Raw genomic sequence first — 24,871 nt, forward strand, 5'->3', positions numbered from 1 at the left:
GACTTCAAGACAATGATTAGGGAATTGAAGACAAATAACATTACGCATTACCAAACATTAAAGTTTCCACTACATGATAAATAAATGATGAATGGACATCGCTGCAATATAGCTTTTTTTATAAGAGGGCATTCACATTTTCTTTACAATTAGCACTGAACTACAAAGTTATTGGAAATTTGATGGACTTGTAAAATGACGTGTCACGCTGTCCTCAAACGTGTTGAATTTCACATCTGTCTCTACACTAATTTCCCTTTTTTATCATGTTCAAGTTACACGACACTGTCTCTGATTTCCCCAGATGTAGTATCTATTTAGTTCTTTACAGTGTACTTGATGCCAACTTGACAACAAAATCCTTCACATCCACTCTCATCCGTTAGTGCGGATGAATCTACACTCGTCATGCTATCTTTAACTATCTAAGCGGATTAATTAATGTCAATGGAGACATTCTAAAGACATGCTTCTGGTGAAGAAATGCAGACGTGTGGACAACAAATGGGCAGCCATGACAGAAATCCCAGGTGTAAATGAGGACTGTTGTGGTCCCCATAAACCACTTGGACTTCCACTGCATGGCATTCACACTAGCCAACAATGAACCATGTTCTGTGTGTGTGTGGTACTCGCGCGGTCAAACACGTTTGCTTTGAAGTTGTGTTTTACGCCGCTTTGTGAAACTGTTGACACTTTGCTTAAATGGATCCTGGCAGGATGAATTTGCCCTCAACTACTTCCTTTTTTCACAGTTCATTCTCTGGTGTTGAAGAGAGATAAGCTGGGTAATTTGCAGAGGGAGCCCCCATGCCTTTACAGCGCAGCAATGTCTGGCTTTTTTCTGGCAATCCAGGGATTTCAATCTCTTTTTTTACGATTCTTCAGACAGGCTCAGGTGTAGGATTGTTTTATGAGCAATTTTACATCTTTGTTTCCTTCCCAGCAATCACGTAGTTTGGGGCGTGGTGTGAATGCTGAGAATCATGCCGGGCCCTTTATGACCATGCCAGAAGTCATTGAGGAAATTCTGCATCAGGATCACCAGGATCAACTGGAGTTAAATCCTGAAACCCTAATGAGTTGTGGTCCAGTAAAAAAAGACAAATGTCACAATAGCTGTCAAGAGCTCGAGTGAGTGACTAAAGTTTCTCTCGCGCACCCACGTACAGTAGTTACTGTAATTGCTGAGTGGGCCAATAATTCAAGGAGTGGGGTGGGGTGGTGGGGGTGTAAACCAACATCCCATTAAACCTTCCTCTCGCGGGGACTGTCCGAGGCGGAAACATCGCGAAGTTTCCTGCTATTTTGTATTTTGGTGGCAGCAGCCAGCAGCAGCAACCCGTGGAGACAAGTCCAAGAAAGGTGGAGACTCCTTGGTTAACTTCCTGTACAATAATCTTGAAGCAGCACCAAGAGAGGAGAACTGGGGACGCCGCCGCCGCTGCTGCCGCCGCTGCTGCTAGGACGAATGGATATACGGCTTATTTATTTTTCTGTCTTTTCGGCTGTTGTCAATCGGCAAAAGAAAACCCCACTTTGCGGTTGATTACATCTACCTGGCTAGTAGCTAGCTAGCTTGCAGCGAGACTGCTGCTGCTGGATAAGAGACTCCCAGCGTTCGATAGCCAGGCGGTGCGAAGGACGGGAATGGGTGAGTTTTTCCATGATGTGGCGCCTGCGTTTTAATATGTTCACTGCCGCCTTCTTTTCGACTCGACGCACGAAGCGAGTCGAACACACGCAAGGCGTTAAAACCGAATGCCGGTGACATTAAATCGCGCTGTCGGTGTTTGCCAGCAGGGGAGTTAAAAGTTAGCAAGCCCGTTAGCTAGACGCTTAGCCTAGCCAGCTAGCTGTCCGCTTAACAGGATAACGCCACCTCCATCCTTGAATGCACGTCTAGCTAATGTGAACACAGAGCCGCCTCAAAGCTGATGTCAACATGGCACCACTTTATGCCCTGAACGCTGCTGTGACGTTAGTTGCTCTAAATGCCCAGTTCTGACCTGTTCTCGCCTGGCTGGGCAACGTTAGGACTCCTTGCTGTTAAAGTGTTGAAAGAACTCCACATACAAGAAACTTAAAGGCATTAAGTTAGCTTCTTCTGATATGTTAGCTCCCCTTTTTGACATTTGGAATAGGTACACGTTGCTGTGCACACTGTGTGTGGTGACTATCCCACTACTCAAATGCATGTGTGTATTGTCCCCACGTAACACAGGACCAGGGGTCTGGTTTTCTGGTGTGGATCCCCATCCTTTAACCTTTTACAGCAGCGTGTTAGGTCTTTTATCAATCGCTTTGGCTCTTTTTTTAATGAAACAGTTTTAACATTTTCTATTCTGTAAGCGCAATCACTGTTTCATGGGACATCACAACTCTTTTGCATGTATGCAAAAAAGTAGTAACTCATCCAAAACACTCTCATCCATGCTTTAAACCCTATTGGCCAATGCCACTGAAACATGAAGTGCTTCCTGTGAGCCGTGCTGGGCAATATGTTTGGATGTTGTTCGTTTCTCCCCATAGCAGTGAAGCCTGGAAGTGTTTCCTATATACAGATCTCTGTTTTTGTTTTACTCATTTGTTGACACTGACTACTTGCTGTACTATACACGTTTGTCCAGCTGAGTGCTATTGCGTATCGCACTGAGCTCTTTAGATTCTGATTTCAACAGTACTTTTATTTGTGTGGCATTACATCTACTGTACCAGAAAAGTTACCTGTGATCTAACACTTAAAGTTATATACAGTGAGTAGAATATTTGCCTCAAAATTACATCCATGTAAAAAAACAACAACCCTTGCAACAATGAAAAAAACCTGTCAATTCAGTAAAAAAACTAAAGGAATTGTACCTCCTCACACTGTTAACACCATCATAGATATTAATGGACTATACTCATGTGCTTGACAGATTGTGATGACCGAGTGGTTCATTTTGCGAGTATTGCCTCAAAGGATGAAAGAAGGTTAATAAATTGTAAAGAGATACACCAGGGGTGGGCGATGCTCATTGTCTAGTGGTCGCTGTGATGGTCGTGCTGATTGAATGTAGAGGAATTAATCTGATCTGTGAACTGCCAGCGTCTGTACTGTACTATGAAACCCGCCCACTGCGTCCTGCTTGATGTGTCTGTCGGTGGTTTGTGAGGTAGTCAGCGGAAGGACTATGTTGTAAAACAGGTCTTGAGCCCGGCCTTGCTTTGCCCTCAGACGTGGTGCTTTTCACATTGTAACTGCTTCCACACAAGCCTGCTCTACATAAACTCTGTTGCTTACACTTAGTATTAAACACTACAGGGACACTGACAGGATGTAGGAGACATGTGAAGCTAACACTGCGTTTAATTAGCAACGAGAATAACAAAAAACACTGCAGGAGGAAAGCAGACAAAGAATGTGATCCCACAACTAATACAGATCTTGCTCTTGGATTCATTAGAATATCTAATCGCTACGTATGAGAATCCAGCAAAACAGGCTGTACTCGTGTCCATTTATAGAAGTCTACGTTCACATGTAATGCATTGTCCTCTTTGGTATGCCTTCCCTCGGGCAGCTCATCTCTGAGGATATCTTGGCTGTGTTTGAACATGTCCGAGCTCTGTGTGTGTGTGTGTGTGTGTGTGTGTGTGTGTGTGTGTGTGTGAGCCCCTCACATTCTGTGTTACTGTTCTCTGAACCTAGCTCTGGCCGCATGCCTCCTGCTACTAGAGGATCGACTAAAATCCACCAGTGCAGATACGTTGACTGTGGCGACCCTCGATAGGCTGTTTTGTCGCGCCAAATTTTCATATGAACATTTTGGCACTTTAGTATGGCTAGCCCTCGCCGGGCGCATGTCCTGCTCTGCGGCGGCGCAGAGAGGGGCCCAGGGTGAAAGCGGCGAGAGCGAGGGGGGGCTGCAAGAAGGGCCCCATCCCGGTTCTCCTGTCAGTTGGAGGGGCTCAGAGAGCAGAGGAGATGGGAGCTGTAGCGTGATCATAAATTGCACCAAAACAGTGGTTGCGTTGAACATTCTCGATGTCATTGTCATTTTGACGGAAAGGGTTGTAAAAATTCCGTCATAACCTCGTCACTGAACATCTGGTCACAGTCTGCTAGCTGTCCATTCAGTGTGAGCAGTGATAAAAGTTCTAGTGTTCATACACTGTTTTAGTTTTGTGTTTTGGAAATGATAATATTTCTCGATTTCCTGATACCGGAGTGGTCCAAGGTCTGCAGTCCATCATTATTTAAAAAGTTCTGCACCCAAACGTTAAAAAGTACTGATAACAGAGCCGATAATGTCTGAGCTTATCATTACCTTATCATATCTTTAGTGATTTAGCACCAGTTCCCCTTTAATCCCCGGTTCCGGTACCCATCCCTACTTGTTACGTTCCACCACTGCTAGAACACAAATGTCCTCATAGATCTAGCCTCCTAATTTGGCTCTGAGTGCACCAGATTACTGCATTTCACTCTAAAATGATTCCGGGGGAAGCATGCCTCCGGACCTCTGTCCACCCACCACAGTCTTGCAAAATCCGTGTTATAAATGGATCCAAAAACTGTAATTTTGTTTTGTCTGGTCTTCTTCCTACCAGCCAGAAACTGTTCTTCAACAGTGTGTTGTATCTTTTGGTGCATTTCCCCCCCCCCCTTTTTTTTGGTTGTTTTGAGCAGGGACGACATGCAACAAATGTCCCCCTGCGAGACATGAACTAGGGACGTTGTGACGACATCAACAACTTCTTAATCCCACCAACACGCCACTCTAGTGCTCTCTTTCATGAGTCAACCTCACTGCAGGATCCCGGAGCACCACTGAAACAAAGACTGGACTTGTGCCAGAATGTCTGATTGAATATTAACCTCACTGGCTTCAACTAATATTTACCAGCGAGTGGTTTTGTGTTGATTTCCCACCGAGGTTTTAATTTAACCAATGAAGGTCACTTAGCTTGGACTGGTTAATCTGGTGCTTAAAGATGCAACGCGTGACATTATCAACAGAACGTGGAGAGGTTCCAGTGTTGACGTTATGTCCAAGACATCTATGTATTGTGTGGCCTACTATCATTTTCAAATCGCAGGAGGCGCAATACTTGTCGAAGGCAAACAGTGAGTTAATATACCGTTTTAAATACAATATTCTGGTGCTGCAGCGATGACCTGGTCCACACATCATATTCTACATTGTTAAGAAAACATCTTTTGATTTTTTTGGGTGCAGATCCCTGCAAAAATCACACCATTTTAATATTTTCTTCAATTAAAATGAGAATAGTGAAAATTTATTGTATCGTACAACAAATTTAATATCGTAACAACGGAAATTTTGATGTTTTTTCAAAATCGGTCAGCTTTAGCTAAGACGTATTTATCATTATGTAAGTTTGGATGCATTCACCAGAGAAAACAATGCTGTTCTCCTAGATCGTAAACTGAATCCTACACAATCGTTTGTCCCGTCTCATCTGACTCAATACCTGCTTCAGGTACAAACTGTGTAGCCGGACACGTCAGTGGCTCCACAATGAGTGGATACGTCAGGCAGATGTTAGCATCGTAACACCAGCCTCCTTTTCATTTGAACTTTGACCAAATGTCAGAACCCTAATGTGTTCAATTCATTAATGTAAGTAAGGAGAAAGCACCAAACCCTCATATTTGAGATGCTACTGAACTCTTAAATGTTGGAAACATGACGTAGTTTCTGACGATTGCTTCATTTCCAAATGTACTCATCTGTCAATTGTTCCTTGAGAAATCGTTTGAGGTAGGTGGTCTTTTCATGTTCCTCTCATTAAAAGTCAAAAGATAATAAATATTCTTATCGCACGATGTAAAGAAAAGCAGCGATTCCCCACATTTAAGAAATTGTAATTTCCGGTTCAATAGATTTATTGATTAATAGTTTTAGCACTGCAAAATGCCGTGAAATACAAGAGGCACTTTGCACACATGGATACAAGCGCATTGATTATTGGCGGGAGCGCCACTTGAATTAGCAGATTGTACCACAACACCAGCGATAGACGTTAACACTCCTGCTCCCACCACGGCCGTCTGATCTGTTACGGCCTGTGCATCGTTACAGCCGTAACACGCTGCAATAGTTACGCCTCCTCTCTGACTCACGGACACCGCCGTTGTCTGCGCGCGGCTGTAGGCCTTTTAGTCCGCTAACGGAACTCTTGGTTATGTACATTGTGAAACAGGACGTGTTTCAATAGCGATAGCGATGCAGTCACCGTGCAAAGCCTGTGCTGCTCCCAGGTGTGTGTGTGTGTGTGTGTGTGTGTGTGTTGGTAGAACGCACACATGTCGAGCTATTTTCCTCACGCACTGCCGTGGGTAACACGCAGGTGAACGGGAGGGTTGTCTTTTCATTGACTGAAGCGGCTCACTCGCTGACACCGTGCCCTCCGTATCAGCTTCCTCTCAGCTCGCGGGGGAAGGAATGCGGTTATGAGTTTCCTCCTCGCTGATTGCGTGAGCGACTCGAGAGAAGCACAGAGCGCACAGATCTTTTTTGACTTGTCTGCCTGGCAGTCGGCTTGCCTGCGTGGCCTTGGGTATTTCCCCTCTTTCCTTCTCTGCCCCCCTCCCCTCTCCCCCCGTCACCCCCCCCCTGTCTGTCACTGGCTTTACATGAGAGCCATATTGTTACAAACTCCTTACCTGGAAGCGTCGTGCGAGGAAAGGAAAACAATAACCTGGAAGTTCCGTTCCTTCTCCGCCACACAGACGGGAAGCGACGTCCAACATGTGACATGTGGCGTGCACTCTGGGTTAGATAGCCACACGCGAGAGTGGAGATGACGCATAGAACATGATGTAGTATGCTTCAAGAAGTCTTGGAAATATGTCGAGTGATGACTGAGATTCTCACTCTGTTAGTTTAACCCTTCGGCCACTGGGCCAGTTCAGTGAAACGACACTGTGGGGGGGGGGATCTGATAAGAAGAAGACCGTTTAGAACAAGAGCTGGCATAACGGAGGTATGCTGAGGCGGCGATACGCACACTCAAAAGACATGCGGAGTGGCGTTCAGGCAGTAGCACTACTCTCTGTGGTGAGAATACACTACGATACTTTGACTGACTGCAGTAATCCCATTCTAGAGAGAACGAGTCCTGAAACCTGGAAATGAGTCAGCGTTTTAGCACATCCGGTTCTGTTCTTTAGAAGTCCATGTGTTGTGTTTTTTTTAATGTGTTTTTGGATAGGTGCCTGAAATGAGGTCGGTGGTTAACGCGAGCTTAAAATATGTTAATGTTTTTCTCTACGACATAGAATACGTCAGTAAATACCCCCCCCCCCCCCCCTCGCTCATGAGTCTCAGCTTTGTGAATATGTCTAAATATGACAGGAATCCTGAGCCGCCACTCCCACAGGCCTAGGTGTCATGCCACTGTTAATGAGAAAGATAACAGGTTTCCTGCTGCGTGTTTGTCAGTGTTCATTTTGATACAGATTTTAAATTTAGTTTTGGTCGCTTACTGAAAGTAGTAATCACATTTTAGTCAATTTGTTTAGTTTAAGTCGAGATTTAGTTTTAAAATCTAGTCGATGTTTTAGTGATCATGTTCTTTTTTAGTAATGGATTCTATTGAAGGTATTTGTCCTGGCCTTCCTTGTGTTCAGCCATCTAGGCTGTGAGTGTGTTCCTGACGTACCGTACTTCTTTCATTACATAAGCACGTTCAGTGTCTGATAACCAATGATCATATATATTACTTGACAAAGCACAGACCTGAGGTTTTCTGCTAAATTGGTCGTCATTTGTCACTCAGTCGAACTCGTTATTCGATGACTCAGCAGTTACAAAAGTGTATGAAGAGCGTCGTTAAGGCAGATGAGCATCATCATTATCTTGCTATCATTATTTCTCGTGAATGTGCCGCTGATGTTTGGCATGCACGCAGCAAGCTGGAGAGGGAAACTGTTGTTTTTGAAAGGCCAAACGGCAACAAATTGAAGCGGAATATTTCGTTGGATGAAAACACGTTGTGTATTGTAATTACCCATGTAGCCCAGAAAGAAAGATGTCTGCTCCCGTTAGCAAAAAAAACAGAGGCAATTCTTTGGTTTTAAACCAAACCAGAACATAAACAAGTCGGGACTAAAGGAAACACCACAAAATAGAAAATATTTCTACGGTGTCGGTAATATCCCATCGTGGTTGTCTGAAGACCCCAGAGCACCTCGTCGTATCTCATCTCGCTCTCGTGCCGGCTTTTGACTCTCGCTCTGCTGCCATCATCTGCTCGACAGCACACCATTTAGTGAATGCACTTTTGGCCACGGCTCTCAGCTTTTTGACCTATTTCTGCATTTGTGTCGGAACAAAGAACAAATCTTGCAGCGTGTTTGTGGCTGCTGCTGCTGCTGCTGGGGCCCCATGATGTTGTTTTTGATCTTATATTGTTCAATAATGTGTTCAGGAATCGATTATAAATTAACGTCGCATCAGCGACTCCCTCTGAGTGCTCTGCTTGTGCGACACCAGGAATGGGATGAAAGCTTCACTTTGTACCGTTTGTACAGTCTGACCATGGATGACGAGCTGACCCGCTGACCCACATCCACATGATGCATCAACAGCCAGTGAGCTTCCTGCTCTACCAGTGAAAGCTGTTGGCTTTAAACACACAGAATTATTTAATTAAAGTGGACACATCATGAAAAAAACGAACTTTTTCAGTGCTTGATCTGAAAACATGTGATTCAACAAGCCAATCACATTTGGCTCCCCTTCCTATGGCACTAGAATATATTCCCCCCCCACCATCTGAATATCTCCACCCACCACTACCTGCGCCATACATTTTTTTTCCGGGAGACATGCTTAAAGAGACTGAGGGTGAATACAGGTATATTCAGACAGACAATGTGAGAAAAATTGTGTTTTTTATGCGTCCATGCCGGCCAGAGGAATTATGTTTTCGGAGTTGTCCGTCCGTGATATGCTAACTATGGCAATTTCACACAATTCTCCAATAAGGATAAAATGAGTGCTGACATTTTGGACAAACGTGGATGTAAACCGCAACCTGACAGGTCGACGGAGGCAATACGAGGTGGTAGTTCCACTTTAAGCATTAAAGTGTGTAAACATGTTCTAGCAGAAACCCAAATATGTGAAACTGAAAGTGAGCATATGTCTCCTTTAACATCTTATTTGCATTCAAAAGCACATGCAATGTACTTACTTTGGCTGATAAAGCTAAATATGTAGCCAGTATGAACATTGTAGCTGTTCCTGGGCCAGTGGCCAGCACCGAATAAACAAAGTAACATCAGTTAAGAACCTCAGAGTAAACCCTGATTAAAGGCCCGTATGGGATTTGACCTTGGCAGTCCAGGTCACTCGCAGGCCCTTTTATTCCTCATGAAAAGTCTCAGTTTTACCTCCTAATTCAATCAAACTATTTGTGTCCCAAAAAAAATCCCAAACACGATGCATAAGCAAGTGTACAGCAGTGTGATTAGAGGGGACGTGAGTGACGCCGAGTTGTGTTTGTGCTGTTGCAGAGAGTCCCTCTGCTCCACATCCAGTCGTCTGGAAGATGCCCCATCAGCTCAGCGGAGCGGGACTCCTGCCCGTCGGTGTCGCCTCTTGTTCTGTTTACTACAGCAGACTGTTTATCTCTTCCTGTGGCTCCACGGACAGATGGGCCCAAATTACTGTTAGGAAGGGGTGGGGGTGGGGGGCCTCGGCCCAGTCGTTTAATTGTGTACGTCTCAACTTGTGCTGTGTGATTCATGTGTCTAGACACAGTGTGCTGCTTAGGGCTGACTGCTTCGTAAGCTCGGCCTTGCTCACAGGACTGGACCCATTACTGACGGAGTGTGTGTCTTTTGTATGTGGCTTTACGACTGCAGCAGCATGCTACTTCACTAGTCCACAGGGTGCAAGGACCTTTTATTGTCATTATGCAACACAGGGATGCACAACGAGATTCAGTTGGAGCCCATTAGTGGCTCAACAAACACAGTAGTGCATTCCTGTAGAGCAGTTTTACAATTTGCGTCTTCAGGAATGTAAACGGCAGTAACAATTCTCTGGGCAGACAACATGGCCGACATCTTCACATTAAACACACAGGAGGAAAACATTGACCATCAACTGTGACTGTGTTTGAGCACCAAGCATCATGATGTAAACACAGAGTCCTCCTCCTCTGGTCCACCAGAGTCCTGCTCTCTGTCCTGCTGTCCGCCCGTCAAGTGCAGCTTGATCCTGGACCACGATGGATCCAGGTTTCTGTGAAGATGTGGGCTCAACAGTCACCGACCTCTCGCTGCTTTCACCCATCTTATTTTTCTGCGACCGGACGTCAGACAGCCAGCGGCAGGCTGGGTAGTGGAGCAGCCTCAGCTCCTATAGCTGGGTTAGCTTATCTTCCATCTCTGCTCTCCTCCCTGGGCCAGTTTGGTGGCAATTGTTCCGGCAGGTCTGGCTGGTTGGTCCGCCCTGGCCGGTGATCTTCTCAAAGTCTGCTGCACTTAATACCATCCCCACGCCTCCTTTTCAGATGTTAATGAATGTGTTCTGTCATATGCCATTTAGTGATAAACACAAAAAAAAACACCAAATAAAGACAAAAATGTAGCAGAATTCACAGAAGCTACGGGCTGCAGCATGTCCAAAAAAACCTACAAGTGTCCAAAAAGAAAAAATCATGAAGAAATTTCGACACTTCTGTAGTTCTTTGGGGTCACGGTGCAACAGATCGCGTTTTATCCGTGATCCGATTTGTGGCTCAAAACAGCGACACAATCCGAAACAGTGAATTTTGTGTCCCTGCTAACTCAGAAGTACAACCAGGAAGCTCATGTGAACAGTTTTCCGACTCAGAGACTCGTAATGACGGTGTAAACGATGTGCCGCCATGGGACATTATGTAGGAAGAATCGGTGATTGGTATCTGCTCCATCAGCTCACTCTGACCACATGGTTTATATGTGGCATTACTGTGATCAGCATGAGCCCTAAAACGCATGATTGGTGCATCCACTGGACTTCCACAGCATTTTCTGAAATAATGTAACCGCTGAATATTTAGTGTGTTTGACCCTCTCGCTTTTTTTACTCCAGGCAGCTATACTAGGCAGCCCCCTCCCCCCTCTAGAGCCGCTGCTGCTCTTTCCTTATCCTCTTTTCAGTCTTTCGGCGTTTGATGTAGTGGAGAAAGCTGCTCTGAGATCATTGGATGTGGGCCCGGGCTGCTGTAGCGTTGAGGCCAAGGTCGGTAATGTCAGAGGGGAGAGCCGGCGGTGGGAACGGCCAAGTTCAACAGCAGTTAATCTTGTGCTGCTGGACCAATGTAGCTGTGGTGCTGAATGACTTTGCCCAGGTGTGCAATTTTTTGTGTGCGTGCGTGTGTGTACGTGCACCCTTCTTGTACTTGTTTTGGCTGTGCTCTGTGTGAAGTCGGCCGTGCCAGTGGAGCGTCTCTCCGCCGTGAGTCATGTGTTTTCAAAGGGCCAGACCGCGCGGTGAAATACCTGACTACCAGTTAGTCCTCTGCAGCCCTGCTGTTATTTTTAGAGGCTGCTCAACCTGCTGCTCTGGAAGCAGTCAGGAGACCTGCCAAAACGTCCCTCGCCTCTGTCTCTCTCACTCGCTGTTCTTGTGATCAGAAACGTATTCGAGCCGCTCGGAATATTACGCGCAGTGTGTACACGGATACTTGAGTACCTGTTTGAATTGCAAAGACCTCCACCTGGACTCGAGGAGGAACTGAATGGATGAATTTGGTGGTCAAAGGTCACTGTGACCTCACTTCCATCCCATTCTGCTGATAACTCAGGAACGTCCACTCGCACTCGAGGTAAAAGCGATTTATAATTGGGTGGTCAAAGGTCCCTGTGACCTCACAAAACAGGTTTTTGGCCATAGCTCAAGAACCTGTATGCTAATTATGACAATTCAGACAAATGTTGAATGTTGTGACTACTGCAGGCTATTCTAACTACTGAACTGCCCTGGAGGTTTCTATACAAACTGCCAAAATTACAAAAGTTATTACAACTATTATGTTTTATCGCTCTGGAATTAATGAGTAAAGATGTCATTTTGATATTCAGTTATTAACTTGTTTCTCTTATCGCCCCCTCAAACCCTTATTCTCTTCCTGCTACCCCCCCCCCGTGCCGACTTCCTCTCTTTCTTCCACCATTCTCTCCCCGAGCAGAGGTCGTGGCGGAGTACGATTACGACGCGCTCCACGAGGACGAGCTGACCCTGCGGCCGGGCGACGTCATCAAGAACGTGCGCTACATTGAGGAGGACGGCTGGATGGAGGGGGACCTCAACGGGAAAAGGGGCCTCTTCCCCGACAACTTTGTTAAGGTGAGAGGAAGACTCAATCACAATTGACTCTTCACTAGAGCTGACCTCGCACTTCCTCTGAGGTTGCAAACGCTGTGTTTCCATCAGAGATGATCTCATTGAAGCTGCGAGGGCTGTCACATCTGTGTTGGAGATGTGTGGGCTGATTTCTTAGAGTCACATCTGGATTTGTTGGATCTTTGTTGAATCCTGTAGACGTTTTTCTTTGCAGGAAATGACAGTAAAAAAGAGCATATGAGCAGGTGTTAAAGTGCACGGTATGGGGACGACTCGATTTCCTTCAAAAGCTGTTGAAACTGCTGTGCTTGTATCCGACTCTGTGTACTTAGTCAGTTCATCAAGTCCATTAAAAAGTGTGAGACAGCGATCCCACAGTAAAAACAAGCCCTGAGTCGTGACTGTACTAGACACCTCGTGGCTGTGCGCTCCCCTCTAGTAGTACTAATAATGCAGTTATCTCTTCATAAATATACTCATCAGAAGCATTAAAGTGCTGCATTAATGTCTGTAATATCATTTTCCCACGTTGGTCCTGATGATGCAGGATGATAATCTCCAAAACTGTCCAATCAAACGAGTTACCCGTCAGTCTCCATAACTTCATGTTTACTCCTCCTGGCTGTGTTTGAGAGAAGTCAGTGTGAACAGGAACCAGAACTAAAAGAAGGCGGGTCTAGAGTTTGCAGTGTCAGGCCCGAGGAGGCCGTTTGACCGATGGTTGTTGTGCTTTTGGTTGGATGAAGGATGTACGCTGATTGACCGTAAAAAGAGGTTATAGTCCAGCCTTTATTGATATCAGATTTGATGGACTATTTAAAAGCAGCACTTAATGGATCCATTAAGTCCCGATAGCGCGGGACTGAAAGCATGAGTTAGCGCAGTGTGTCCTCTCTGTCCCTGCAGGAAGCTCTTTGCTTGTCGATAAGGAGCATTTGTTTTCCGATTAACACAGAGCTGCGTTATTGTCGTCCATTCATCGTGGTTAGAAGAAAAACAATCCTGATTGTCATCGACGATGAGGATTTTTGAACGAGGAACACGCATTTTACTCTTAGAATTAGAGCTGGACAATATAGTGAATTCATTCAAATGTGTAAATCAAGTTATTACAATGTGCACAAAAAGGTTATTTTTAGCCAAAAAGTAACTTAAATGAAAACTGGTGACATTAGGCGACTTGAGACTCGACAGTCCTTTGAAAGGAATACTTCATTTATCACTAATGCCTTACTGTTTAAATGTGTTCATGCTGAAGTAAATATTATGGTTTTATCAAATATGCATGCGTTTGGGAAGTAGTGAGCATAGGACTGGATAAACGAGTTATGTGAGATTTTTTACATACTGATGTTTTGCAATAGTTTTGCTGCTGCTGCTGCTGCTTCAATTTATTAAGACATTTCTCGTTTTTTTAAATAATTTTTTTCCGTTCCCTGCGGAGGAATTGATGTCGTGAAGGAGTGGTAATCTCGTTTTTTTATGGCTGGTTATTTTACATTCACGAGTGCATATAATGTATACAAAAAAACAAACATTTTAATGTCCTGTGTAAACTGAAGGCTTTAATGGTTTAGGGTTTGCTCGTCCCCACAAAATGATCCAATATATGAAGAAATCAGAATGATTGAAACGTTTGCAGAGACGTCATCTTAGTGAAAAACAGGATCAAGAAGTTAAAAATACGTTGGACATTCCAACAGGTTTCTCTTTCTTCATCGCTCTCTTCTGTTCTTGAATGTGCAGTGGCGACGGAGCTTCTCCCAGCTATCACGCTGCTAGCTGTCCCGTCTATAACGTTACCCAGCATGCCGTTTTGGGCGGTGTAAATTCTTAAATGCACGCTCATTAGTATGCGTCACAAATTGTTGTATGCCCTGGCGTTTACCCTGTTAACCCTCTGAAACCCAAGCAGTCACATTCTACTCTGACCTTGACTTTCACTGCAATAAGTGCTGCACCTCTGTGGAAACGGCACACTCATGGCTAGAAGGAGAGAAGACACACATGTCGCTGATGAGCTCAGAATGTAATGTTTTTTACAGGATCTGGTTAAAGCAAAAGGTTTACTTGTGGCGAGATTTTAAATGAGACATGTAGAATAGCATGTTTTTGATGAAATATCACGATTTTAAGCTTCGTTTTGGTTGCTTTTTTTCTGACTGAAGCTTTTGTCGCACATGCCGCGTTTAAGGACCGTCGGAAAGATGAAAATCTGACGATAATGACGTTTCTTTTTTCCATGCTTCTGGCTGTGATAAACGTTGTAGTTTTACTGATTGTTTAAAGGAAACATGCTTTCAAACCCGCCGGTGGTTTTTCGTGTTCAGAGGGTTAAAGAGAGCTGCTTGTTGGTTATTAGCTGAGTGAGAAGGGTACGCAGTTGAGTCCCCTCTTGATGCCTACCAGCAGCAGCAGTCAACATCCTATTGATATAAAAATTCCATTTAAATATATTATACATATCTAAATGTAATATCCAATTTGTAATCTCAGTTTGCGGCTGATGCGGTCACACAGTTGACTCTGCAGCTGTAGACTGAGACACGCTATCAGTCGAGTCATCTCTCATTATGACTCGGTAGTACACTCGATGCACCTGAGCGCTGTAAAATCTGGTTTTCTGGGCGAGGTATTTACACAGCGATACAAAGTGAAATGAGTCACTACAGAGCAGTTAGCTTATCTTCCCGCCGCGCATGCCTTTATGGTCCTAATCCTTCGTAGTGAGATAAGTAATCTGCTAAACGGCCTGGCCCAGTCACTCGGATAGTTAATCCTTTAAAGATCCTGCTGCCCGGCTGAACTTTGCCCCCCACGACGTCGTCCCTCTTCCTGCTTCTTTTTTAAATGCCGTCATAGCTGCCGAGAGGGGGAGGACATGAAACATGTCGGGGGAGGAGATGGTAAGGAGCGCTTCATTGTGCTAACTAATTGACTTGAATGTGTCCCTGGTTCCTTGAAATGACTGTAATTGATGGAAAAGATTGTCATGAAGATGACGTGATTTTTGTGGGGTTTAGGTGTTCAGGTCCGTGTGTACGAGCAGTGTTTTTGGGGGATCGGTTCTGACTGTCTGGATATAAGAAACATGTTGAGACCTGCTGAACATTTGAAATCTTAAAAAAGTATTTATAGTGCACCACAAAAACGTTCATATTGATGGATTATTTCTATATGTGGGAACAATCATGCTCTTAAGTTTTGGAACTACAGTTGCCATTATAAACCGGAAATGTTAATAGGAACAGGAAGCTTTTCTTTATAGGAAAAGCACCCTCGCCTGGTGCATTTCCTCCGCAGTGGTGAGCAGTTTGCTTCAGAAAGTCCCGCATTCCAAATGTTGGCATCAAAATACACTTAAAGTCCCAAATGTGAAAGTATACTCACTCTGCAGAATGAGCCATTTCAGAATAATGTATTGGATTATAATTATTCATGCGTTCATCACAATATATACTTAACGATCATGTACTACTTAAAAGGAGGCCCATGTCACACATGTCGGGTTTTATTGCGTCTTCAAAATGATCGATGTAGCAGAGGGCTCAAAAGCGAGACCGACATGTCATGTGACGAGAAACAGCCATTCACAGCTCGCATACATCTTTTTCTTTCAGTCTGAAATATATTCTATATATCCGTAAATATATTGAGGAGAAGTTGACTTTATTGCTCTGAGCTTTACGGTCTTTATTCACCCAGTTTGTCCAAAGACGTCACAACATCCGGCTGAAAGGTGAGGGATTTACATAGCTGGACATCCATATATCCATATCCATATATTCTCTTTGTTTTGACTTAGTTTAGTCAGCGAAGCTTTCTGCTAACTTAAAACAACTTCACCTTCATCGCAGCGCGCAGGTTCTGGTTGCTTAGTAATGGCAGGCTAGACAAAGCGGCAACCTTGGGTTCTCCCGAGTGAAGCCGATGCGGAAGTGTCTTGAAACTTTCATTGTCTCAACTGACCATCAGGGGGCGACTCCTCTGGTTGTAGCAGTCTATGAGAAAATGACTCCACTTCTCTCTTGATTTGTTACCTCAGTAAACATGAGTTTATGGTCTCTAGCTTCAAGTCTTCTTCAATACAGCATGATGTTCATTTAGTAAATGATGGTCCATTTAGAGTCAAACAGACTATAAAGTAAAGTATGCTATAGGGCGGGGCTTACTGTGATTGACAGGTTGCTACCAGAGACGTATACGGCGTCTCTACGTCACTCCTCCACATTCCAAATATAGTAACTTCTGTTCATTGGTTGCGGAAAAACAACATGGTGACGGCCTTAATACAAGATCGCGACATTGAAATGGCCAAACTCGAGGCTTCAAAACGGCAGCCCACAAACAAATGGGTGACGTCACCATGACTACGTCCACTTCTTGTTTACAGTCTATGGTCTTGACATGAGCGCAACCTCCCAAGCACCTTGAATAAAAGGATGAAAGGAGCACGGCTGGTGTTTTCCACGCATTTTCATACGCAACATGTGAACGGACACTTACACACATTTTTATTTTGTATTAAGAATCTGAATCTGCAAAGTAGCTAATATCGTCAAAAAAAGGTATTAAGGTAAAAAGTAATTATTCACGTCTAAGATGTAGCAGAGTAGAAGTATAAAGTTACATAAAATGGAAATACTCAAGTAAAGTACAAGAACATATTATTTACAGTGACGAGCACAAAGATCTTAGATCGATCCTAATTTTGCTTTCAATTTAATCTAAAAATGTTTGTCTTCTGGGGGAGCATGAGATGATTTGTGCCGATGATGTGCAGCCATTCATTGTGCAGACAGCAGTGATTCACGTCTACAATATCTCAAAGTGGTACCCAGGTCTGTTATAGGGATCATTGCCGATTCGCTCCTCATGATTATAAATAACTGTTGCACTGCCATGATGATAGGTTCTTTGCAGATGACATCACACATCGGCGTGCTTTCCAGATGGAGGGCAGGCAACTGGAGGCAGGTTCAACACTGCAGCAGTAATGCCTCTTGTAGGCGCTGTTTACAGCTGTTCCAACCAATCAAATCGGGGAAAAAACAACGGCTGCTTTTGAGTCCCGCAAGTAGTTGTACACAAATGTGAGCAGTTTAAAAAAAGACAGAGATCAAAAACCTCCGTCTAAAGTCTGGAGGAGCGGAGTGATTTTGCTAACTAGCTAAAACTGTGAAACACCTGCTACAGATCAGACACCAAAGGGTGATAATATCACAGATGTGTCTGGCTATGTTTCCGGCAATATCACCACCAAGGTCTGTGTTTTTTTTGTCGTCGTCTTGTTCATTGTTTTCATGCAGGAGAAAGCTAGTTCGCTATCTACCGGGGGATTTGTTTTTAGCGATGCTAGCTACCCGGGCAAAACCAAGACGGCTACTCTGGTCCCGAGGTTGTGGACTAAACTGCTCACAAAATAGTTGTAAGCCTTTAGACTCTTGTCCATGGAGATCTTGCGGGCCGAGTCCTAGAACACGCAGGACAGACTGGCAGCTGTTGGCGTCACCTCTTCAGTGAAGAGCCCAGTGTTTCTTGTAATTTCTATCGTGTTGGCCACTTCAACCATGAGACCTGTCAAAGTTGTCAGGGAAGACAAAAGGTCCTTTTGTTTTATGAGTGTGCAGGACGAGGAGATGATGCCTGTAGTTAATGTTCAATCTAATTAACACCCCCACGTGTGTGTGTGGATATATGTGGCAATGTGAAGCTCTCAGCAGAGCTCCACTCACACAAACTACACTCGCACACGTTACGCTTTCCTCTCTCCGTGTCCTCGTCTCTCTGTGGAAGCTGTTTTTACTGTAGTCTGTTTCTGCCTCTGTAATTGATGGTATCTTACTGTGATGTACTCTTATAGAGGGTGTCCAGAGAATACCCTCAATATATCCAGGGTATACAGGGATCAAGCATTTTTATTGGCCAATCGGTAAGTGGTTCCCTAGACAAAAAGCCAGTGGGATTTATTACCACTGGGTTTTGGATTATTGCAGGAAATCAGCTCTGTGGCCCCCATATTTTTGTTCAGTGGGATACTCTCCACAGATGAACATCATTATTTTTATTTTTGAAGGGTGAATGCAATCGTGTGGAGTAAAAAGCTAACGCTAGGCTATGAACCAACTACACTACAAGGAGGACTAGTTATTTAGCCGCTTGTTACCAACTGCCTTTTTTAAGACTCATAAAAGCTTGAAAATTCCAGAGAGGGGGATCTACTGATTGTGTTTTATAGTGTAGAACGCAATCTCTTAAGCACGGACCTTATTCCAGACACTAAACCAAAAACCCATTTTTTAAAAAAAAACAAAAAAAAACATGGACTTTGAGACAAGGGAACCGGAAGTGCAAAAATTGCTGACTCATTTACAGGTTTTTTGGACACATTCCTGAAGCACTCTATTCTGTTGCTTTTCCTCTCATGCCTGTTCTCACACACACACAGCTGGACTTCCTCTCCCGTGGAAGAGCGAAGTCGGCGTGTGCGAACCAGGAAGTGGATGGTGAACTGGTTAATCGTCCAGCTAAACACACACACACACACTTAGTTGCTGTTCCTCTGAGCTCCCAGTGTGACGTTTCTTATTTTTAATGACTGAAAACAGCGGAGCACCAGACCAGTCCCTCCGTGTGGGTGTGTTTGAGTGATAACGATGATCATTTTCTCTATACAGGAAGTTTTCCCTTCTGTTTCAGTAATACTGACTTGTTGGGCCTGTTTGTGGGCCTTGGAGCCATTGGCAGGAAAAGCCTCTGTCACCTTTTGACTGGACTCTACACAGAGTGACCCATCTGAGGATCGTTGTATACGCTCGTGGTCATACGCCGCGGCCCTTTAACCTAAAAGCATGTTTGTCTTTTTAAACAATCGCTCAAACTACACCCGTTATTACAGCCGGAAGCTGTAAAGACAGTCATTATCGTCAGTGTTTCATCTTTCCGACGTTCATTAAACACACCATCTGTGATGGTTTTGTGAAAAAAAGAAAAGAATCTAAGCTTAAAATTGTGATATTTCATCAAAATCATGTTATTCTACATGTCTCATTTAAAATCTCGCCACAAGTAAACCTTTTGCTTTAATCAGATGCTGTAAAAAACATTAAATTCTGAGCTGCTCAGCGCAACTATGAAGCCATGATTGATTCATCTGAGACCAACAGTCACATGACAACAATTTTGTGAAACTTTGACTGAACTGAGCAGAGAGGAGAGCTCTCTCTATATATATATATATATATATATATATATATATATATATATATATATGAGCCTTCCAACATTGGCAACTCTTGTGGCAACCTGCAGACATGTTGTAGATTCCAATGTTGTCAAATTATTGTAAAATAACAAATTTAACTTTCTTTTTTATGATTTATGGCGTTGTAACTGTGTTAACCTGGACAAAACCCATTTCTCTCTAGTTCTAGCCATGCGTGTGCTGTTTCCATAGAGGTGCTGCTTCTATGTTGCAGTGAAAGTCGAGGACACAGAGTAGAATGTGACAGGAGCGGGAATGCCCCGAAGCTGCGTGGGGTTCACAGGGTTAAAATTGCGATCCCACCCAAAAGTTGCTCCTCTGACAGGAGGATGGGACTTCCAACTTCATAAAGAACAAGATACATAGAGCTGGAAAGAATAGATTCTGATTTGTCTTCCTTTTTGAACTTGTTGAGAGTCTAAGTAGAGTTTGGGTTGCTGGTTTTAGTCGAAGGCACACTTAAAGATGCAGGGTTGTTGCAATTTGAACTTTGCTGTGAACGCCGTCTGCTGAGCAGACTTCTTTATGAACCGTTTGTTTAAAGGCAAGTTTATTTCTATAGCGCCCAGGGTCCAGAATGAGCACTCTTCAGTCGCCGAATGAGAGTAAATTACGGAGGCTGCCCGTCGCTCTGGCCGGCAGAAAGAAATTAATTTTCTACATGTGTGAGATAAAAAGCTGCTGGATTGCTGCCGCTTCAATCTGCTAGAGGAAGGACTGATGCTATCTGATGTCTGTGTCCCTTATTCTTTATGAACTGCACGAAACATTCAGTAATCCTAAATGCACTGAAAGGCTAATGGCACTTTTTTGAATTTGACAGTTAAAATACTATTTCTGCGTACATAATAATAATAATAATAATAATAATAGTAGTACACAATACAAGGTGTAATCAGACTTTCACAATGCAGTTAAAAGAATTCACAATAACGACGATGTCTAACATGGTTTATTGTGTTTTATTCTTGTGTTGGCAAATGAATGACGCTCTGAAATCTTTCAAACAATTCAAAGTGCCGCACGAAGACGTGCATTGGAATGACATTTAAATCTATTCAAATAGAATACAATTAGACGAAGTAATAAATAAAAATAAATAATGCACCACAAATATAGTTACAGTGCCGTAATAAGCTGCTGCAAAAGCATTCCCCATGCAGGTTAGGATCATTTGAGACTTTTAAGTTACCTGCAAATATGGTTGCATGTCTATAGGTCTATATGCATGTCTATAGGACGGTCCCAGTTCTGAATGACTTGGCGAGTGATGCATACATAAGGCTCGCACTGTATGCCCCTGAGTCCTGACACTACCTAGTGAAGGTGCAACTTGGACTTTGTGCCTTTCGTCTCAGGGAGTTCCCCCGGCTGGGAGAGCAGCTGTGGCTGCGTGACGCTACATTTAGCACAGGTGGGCTGTGACCAGTACCACGCAGCACTGCCACACGTTGCCATAGCTGCGGGTTATTTCGTGGCTCTTCAGCCCGGCAGCATGTGCGTCGTTTTCGCATCTCGCTTCCCCTCCTCGCGTTACGTGACCACACTGTTGCAGTCTCAGCTGCCATGTGCACTTTTTGTGCACATGGCAGCTGGATGTGGAACGGAGATGCATCGTGTTTTGCGGCGTAGCGGAACGTTCCGTAGACCACATCAGGAAGTGGTCTGGGTGACCACACTGTTTTGGCTGCAGTCCCAAGAGGAACAATAGGATCTGTTGGGCTTATTTGTTGCTGTGTGCGTGTCCTCGCCTCCCTGACGGGTTCATCTGGGGTTTAAGGTTGTGGCTTATAAAGTGAGGTTTACGGCCTGCGCCCAGCAAACGATAAAGCTTCTGTCTGCCACTGAACAAACAAAAGTGATCACGGTGTTCCTCTCTGAGAAGATGCTTCATTTAGTATAATGTCTCCCACGTTGTTTTAACATTCACCTATATTTTGATTGATGTCAATGCAAAAATCTATTTTCTTCGTTACAATTTTCACATTTAATTTTCATTTAGATGTAATGCATCACCTGTCTTTTAAGAAATCATTCAAAATGTCTTTTATGAATATGGAAAGCATGTCATTGTTCAGTATTGAATTAGTAATGGAAGCCACATATGCAGAATATTTCATGACATCTCGCAGATAGAATAATGATTTTAATAACAGTGATCCTAAAGTACGATGCATTAAAGACGCGGTGGAACAGAGAGCTTCCCACTTATTGCCGTGTCTGGTGTTTTCATTTGTTTTTTTTGTAGGAAGTGAAGAAGGAATCCAAAGAGGTCAAGGAAACCAAGAGCGAGCCTAAAGAGGAGGCGTCTCAGCCTCTGAGGAGAGAGAAGAGCGCGGGGAACGTGGCCAACCTGGTCCAGAGGATGAGCACCATCGGCATCCCGACCGGCGGCTTCCTGCCTCAGCCGCCGGCTGCTTCCAAGAGTAAGACGCTCTGCTTATTTTATTCACTTATTTATATATTTTATTATCTTATCTTATATTATCTTGCGTTCATGTTTTATTTTCTGAAGCACTTTGTAACTTTGTTTCGGAAAGGTGCTATATCAATAAAGTTATTGAAAGCTAATCGCTTAGCTAGTTGTTCAGCTGTGAATGTATTTGAACTTACTTGAAATTATTACGGCAATATTGATTGTTTTCTTAATGAATTGTCTTTTTTTCCTAACGATATAATAAAAAAGAACCGATGAGTGTGGATAAGAGTACTAGTATCAATGAAGTCCAAATGACACCCGTCCCTAGTTAGCGTGGAGTATAGGACGAGTGTGTTGACATGGTCAACACTTCCTGCTGCATACTGCTTCACCTGAGCTCATGTGTTGGTGATGGTTGTTTGCATGCTCTGCGTTGGAGTGATGTGCAGTATTAATACTGCCAGTGAAAGCATGAAATACTACACTTCCTATTTGTGTTTAATACAAATCCCTGTACGGTCTACGTTTTCCTTCCCCCAATACATTTTCGTTATTTCAGCTCCCCTACACCACGGGACAGCTGGTGCAGAGCTCCTCCTGCACCAGCTGTCACTCTGCACGGTGTGCTCTTTACACGGGACGTGATGTGAATAAACACGAGAAATGTTGCTTCTTGATTACATTGAAGATAAAGTAATGCGGGACATTTCCTTACGTCTTATTGTTGAGCCTATCCGGACTGTATGCCGGCTACACCTCCTGTTTCTCACGCTCAGAGGAGCGAAGGAAAAAGTCCCCGCGCTATCTTCTGCATCTGCACCGTTTGTGAGTCTTCACTGCTCTCGTTGCACCTCGTCATGCACATTAAACCTAATCTACTTGTATTCTTACCACATGTCAGTCGATCAGGGAATGTAAATGAACAAAGTTGTCCTGTAAGTGTGGGGACCAGCTTTGTGCCAGCCGTCCTCAGTCTGGACTTGAAGCTCTGCTGGATGCTGTCCCTTCACGTTCACGTCAGCGCCGTTCCTTCTCCGCTCGCTCCGTTTCCCCCGTGTGCAGCTCTGCTTGTTCAGCAGGGTGTGTGCCTGCCGCCTCCCACTCCCTGGATTTACACCTCGCTTGCTGTCTCACCCGTTTCAGCTCTCACGCCAACCTACCCCCCCCCCCCTTTTCTAGAGGAGACAGACATGCCCGTGGCTCACACACACACACACACACACACACACACACACACACATGCGCGCACACCCAAGCGCTTCTCCACGTTTGACAAAACACAGACTGGCACGAGCTCACAACAGGTTGGGTGACTAACTGGTGTTTTTTTTTTTTTTTTTTTCTTGTCTTCTGACCCGCCCTCCACAGAGCCCAAGAGGAGACAGTGCAAGGTCCTGTTCGACTATCAGCCGCAGAACGAGGACGAGCTGGAGCTGAAAATCGGAGAGATCGTAGACGTCATCGAAGAGGTACTTTTAGATGCGTGCATCAACGCGATAGACTTTTAATGAAGTTCTGTCATGAGCGGCTGAGTAAAGCAGGCGTTTCCTGGATCATCCACATGGGCCCTTTTTAACGGCCAACCTGTTTTTGGGCGTTAAGGATAAACAAGACAGCGGGGCTCAGTTCTTTTTATGTGTAATTTGAGTTGCTTTGTGTGTAATATTACAACCACTAAAACAAATAACTGTTAACTGGTTATTTGTGGTGCTGGCAAGTCAGAACAGGTAAGAGACGGGAGAGACGTTCTCATAAGGAGGTAGATGTGTGCGCTGTGGCGACGAACATTAAACGCATAATGTGTGTATTACAATGTACAAGTTGGTCGTTAACATGTCAATTTATACTTCTTATTGCAACAAATTAAAATTGTTCTTAATAAAAATGTTATCATCTTCGTGTTGATCATATATCTATGGAACCAGTGGAACCGTTGAGCTTCCTGAAAGCCACAAGAGTTTTGTGGACTAAACGATTGTGAAATGTGGGTTTCATCACGCTCGTAACGGGAATGTTCACAGCTGAGAACTAGATCTGAGAGAAAAATGGCGCATCACACGCACACACGCACACTACAGGCTATTCTTAAGATTGTCGTGCCAAAAACAACGCACGTAATCTCTCTCTGGGGATCTCATGGGGAAGCCGATGTGAACAAGACGGGGACTGATGTGGGGATACGACTCGCTGTAGTGATGCTTTGCAGTGAGAACCCCCCCCCCCCCCCGAAAAGGTAGACAGTCTTGATGAGACACAGTTGGGGAGACGCGACCATTATGAAGAACTGGAGGTTTTAATATCAGTCAACTGTAGTGTGTTAGCATCCGTGGCTAGGATGCTTACAAGTCGCTCGGAAACACAGTCGGCTGCTCCGGCTCGTGTCTCTCGTTGCCATAGTGTAGCTTGGAAAATGCAGACATAATCATCCAGCATTGAACTCCTAAATGTGAAACACGGTCGACACATATATGACATATTAGATGAGTCTGGCAACAGTTCTGGAGGTTTAAGACTGGATCTGTAAACACCTAACGACCTGATATCCCCTTCGTCTGTCGAGAGTTAGTCGGGGTTAAGTCAGCCATGTTGTTTTTGCATTTTAAAGTACAGAAAAACCCAAATTGCATTACTATGTCAGGTTGTTTAAATCTTCTACTGTCGTCCCCGCGCAGGTTGAGGAGGGCTGGTGGAACGGCAGCTTCAACAGCAAGTCAGGATTGTTTCCCTCCAACTTCGTCAAAGAGCTGGACACCACGGGAGAGGACGGAGACGCCAACGACGCGGCTGCGGACGAGACCGGTAAGACGGGAAAAGCGGCAAACAAGCGGCGCGCCC

General features: G+C 44.3%; 1 protein-coding gene across 4 annotated transcripts in view; it reads left to right on the top strand.

Moving 5' to 3' along the window:
• Positions 1-1,244: 1,244 nt before the first annotated feature.
• Positions 1,245-24,871, top strand: part of cd2ap (CD2-associated protein) — a 53,449-nt gene continuing 29,822 nt past the window's right edge. For 2 of the 4 annotated variants that reach the window (XM_031877068.1, XM_031877069.1), the window contains exons 1-5: positions 1,245-1,654; positions 12,199-12,356; positions 21,866-22,043; positions 23,405-23,505; positions 24,709-24,835. In XM_031877068.1, coding sequence (XP_031732928.1) covers positions 1,651-1,654; positions 12,199-12,356; positions 21,866-22,043; positions 23,405-23,505; positions 24,709-24,835 — 568 coding nt within the window. In that variant the 5' untranslated portion in view covers positions 1,245-1,650. Of the gene's footprint in view, positions 1,655-10,259; positions 11,836-12,198; positions 12,357-21,865; positions 22,044-23,404; positions 23,506-24,708; positions 24,836-24,871 lie in introns of those variants that run through there. The other 2 variants (XM_031877070.1, XM_031877071.1) reach the window with 2 other exon arrangements.

This window comes from Anarrhichthys ocellatus, unplaced genomic scaffold (assembly GCF_004355925.1).
Source record: "Anarrhichthys ocellatus isolate YVR2014 unplaced genomic scaffold, GSC_Weel_1.0 scaffold125, whole genome shotgun sequence".
In the NCBI taxonomy this organism is placed as follows: domain Eukaryota; kingdom Metazoa; phylum Chordata; class Actinopteri; order Perciformes; family Anarhichadidae; genus Anarrhichthys; species Anarrhichthys ocellatus.